At 39.7% G+C, this 2,098-nt stretch overlaps 1 protein-coding gene across 1 annotated transcript; it reads right to left on the bottom strand.

Annotated features, from left to right (window-relative positions):
- Nucleotides 1-1,173: 1,173 nt before the first annotated feature.
- LOC106378518 (glutathione S-transferase T3-like) lies at nucleotides 1,174-1,866 on the bottom strand. Its single transcript, XM_013818634.1, has one exon. The coding sequence runs from the start codon at nucleotides 1,864-1,866 to the stop codon at nucleotides 1,174-1,176; it is 693 nt and encodes a 230-aa protein (XP_013674088.1).
- Nucleotides 1,867-2,098: the final 232 nt, after the last annotated feature.

Genomic DNA, 2,098 nt, shown 5'->3' with positions numbered 1-2,098 from the left:
TATACCATGATTTTGACCCACTTTTACCCATGGTATTTCTATGATTTTACTATATATATCTATGTTTTGGAGTCTTTTAGGTATGTTTTCAGGTTCAAGGGCATTTTGGAGTAAAGTGACGTTTTAGGTGCCATTATGGAGCTTAAAGGAGAGTTTTCCCGAGATGACTATAAAATCAGACGTTAAGGTCGACATCCAGAGATACATATCGATCGATACACATCCTGTATAATCGACCGACGACGCATCCGAAGAAACGATGACGAGATACCCCATCGATCGATGTACGCCTAGTACTATCGATCGATATCGAGCGTGCAGAAGAAGAATAAATATTCTCAATCGACTTGAAGCCCAAGATTTCCCATTATTACAATAATGCCCCTGACGAGTTTTTAACCTAATTGAACTCAATATTTATACCTTTGCCTATGTGTTTTGGCAAAGTATGCTTTTTACGCTTCTTATTCTTTTACTTGCTTTGTTCTAAGTACATTTCATTAATCAATCTAAAGTATTCTTTTCATCTCATTCTATATTCATCAAAGGTTATAGAATCCTAAGATCTAGAAGAAGATACAAAGAGATTTGTTATCTAGAGAAACTTAATTGTTTAATCTTCTATCTTATGAATCTCTATTATTACCTTGATGCTATGAATCACTTAGCCATGTCTGAGTAGATTCCTTTGTTAGATTTAGGGTTCAAATAGTTATGAGGGATTAGCCCCAACTATAGATTGTTGAGTTGTATACTCATTATCCTGATGAACCCTAATGCTTATTCTAGAGTAGCTAACTAGAATATGATCTTGGAAGTGATTTAATTCATAAATCATTCTCCTGACATCATCTTGTATAAGCTGAGATCCTCTAGGGTTAAGCGAGAGCCGGTCTATGATCTTGGTGAACATATATTCAATTCGATTTGAAGCTATATCGATCGATACTCAAATAGAGTAATCGATCGACGACAAACATATCGATCGATACAATCTGTCAAAACATCGATCGATATTGTCGGCAGTCAGATCAATAGACGAGTCTAATAAACGATAGATATTAGACAAATCTAAGATTACACTAGACAGATACATAGCACACATTACACAAACCTACACGACGACAACAAGTAAGATTTTAATACATCAAAAAGAGACATAGAATTAAGAAACTAGAAGAGTTGGGCCAACAGCTTGTTCTTAACAGTTTCTTCACTCTCACTTAGTGGATCCTTCTTAGCTAGTAGAGTATCCAATATCGCCAGCTTCGACAGTTTCTCCTTCTTGTCGAGTTCTTCCATCTTCCCCTCCATAATGGTCTTATAGTCCTCAATATCTTTTCCTTTTCTATTGTTCCTGCTTGCTTTCGCAGCCTTGATACCTTCAGGACGCTTTGGAGTTTCGGAGCTGTCCTCAACGACATGTGCGCTTTCAGTTTGGGAACTGGTCTCACCACTCTTTCTCTTTGAACCGGCCGGCATAGGTGTGTTCAGGCTTATCCACTTTTGTTCATAGCGCAGGACACACCACGCGTGCTCGAGGGTGAACTTCTGTCCCTGATCAGAGTAGAAGATTTCATGAGCACGCTTTAACATGTCTCTGTCACACTGACCGCTGGTTGCTTGTCTCTCTGCAGCAGCGAATGCAGCACAAAACTTGTTCGTCTGATCATTTATTCGGTTCCACCTCTGCTTACAATGAACATTCTCTATCTTCTCATTCATCATTGCTGCAAAGAACTCATCGACGCGTTTCCAGAAGGTCCGTAGCTTCATAGAATTGCTGACAATAGGGTCCTTTGAAGTGTTAAGCCATGCACTTATCACAACTTCATCATCACGCGGCGTCCATTTCCTTCTCACCATACGCTCCGCAGGTGTGTCCTGAGGTTGGGATGGAGCTCAAACTGTTGGGAACTGAAAGGAGGGATTTCGGAGGTTCCTATGTCCACACTGGAAGGAAAACTTTCATAAGGAAAGTTTTCCTGAACATTATTATTTTGTACGTTCTGAAGAAGGCCCATATAACTCGAATTCTGGCTACATGGATACACTGGATCCATTGGAAGAAGACCAGAAGAGATACAATAGAACGGGG

The sequence above is a fragment of the Brassica napus genome, chromosome C1, assembly GCF_020379485.1.
Source record: "Brassica napus cultivar Da-Ae chromosome C1, Da-Ae, whole genome shotgun sequence".
Lineage (NCBI taxonomy): Eukaryota > Viridiplantae > Streptophyta > Magnoliopsida > Brassicales > Brassicaceae > Brassica > Brassica napus.
Note: the sequence above shows the minus strand (reverse complement) of the source record. Positions and strands in the feature narration are given on the sequence as shown.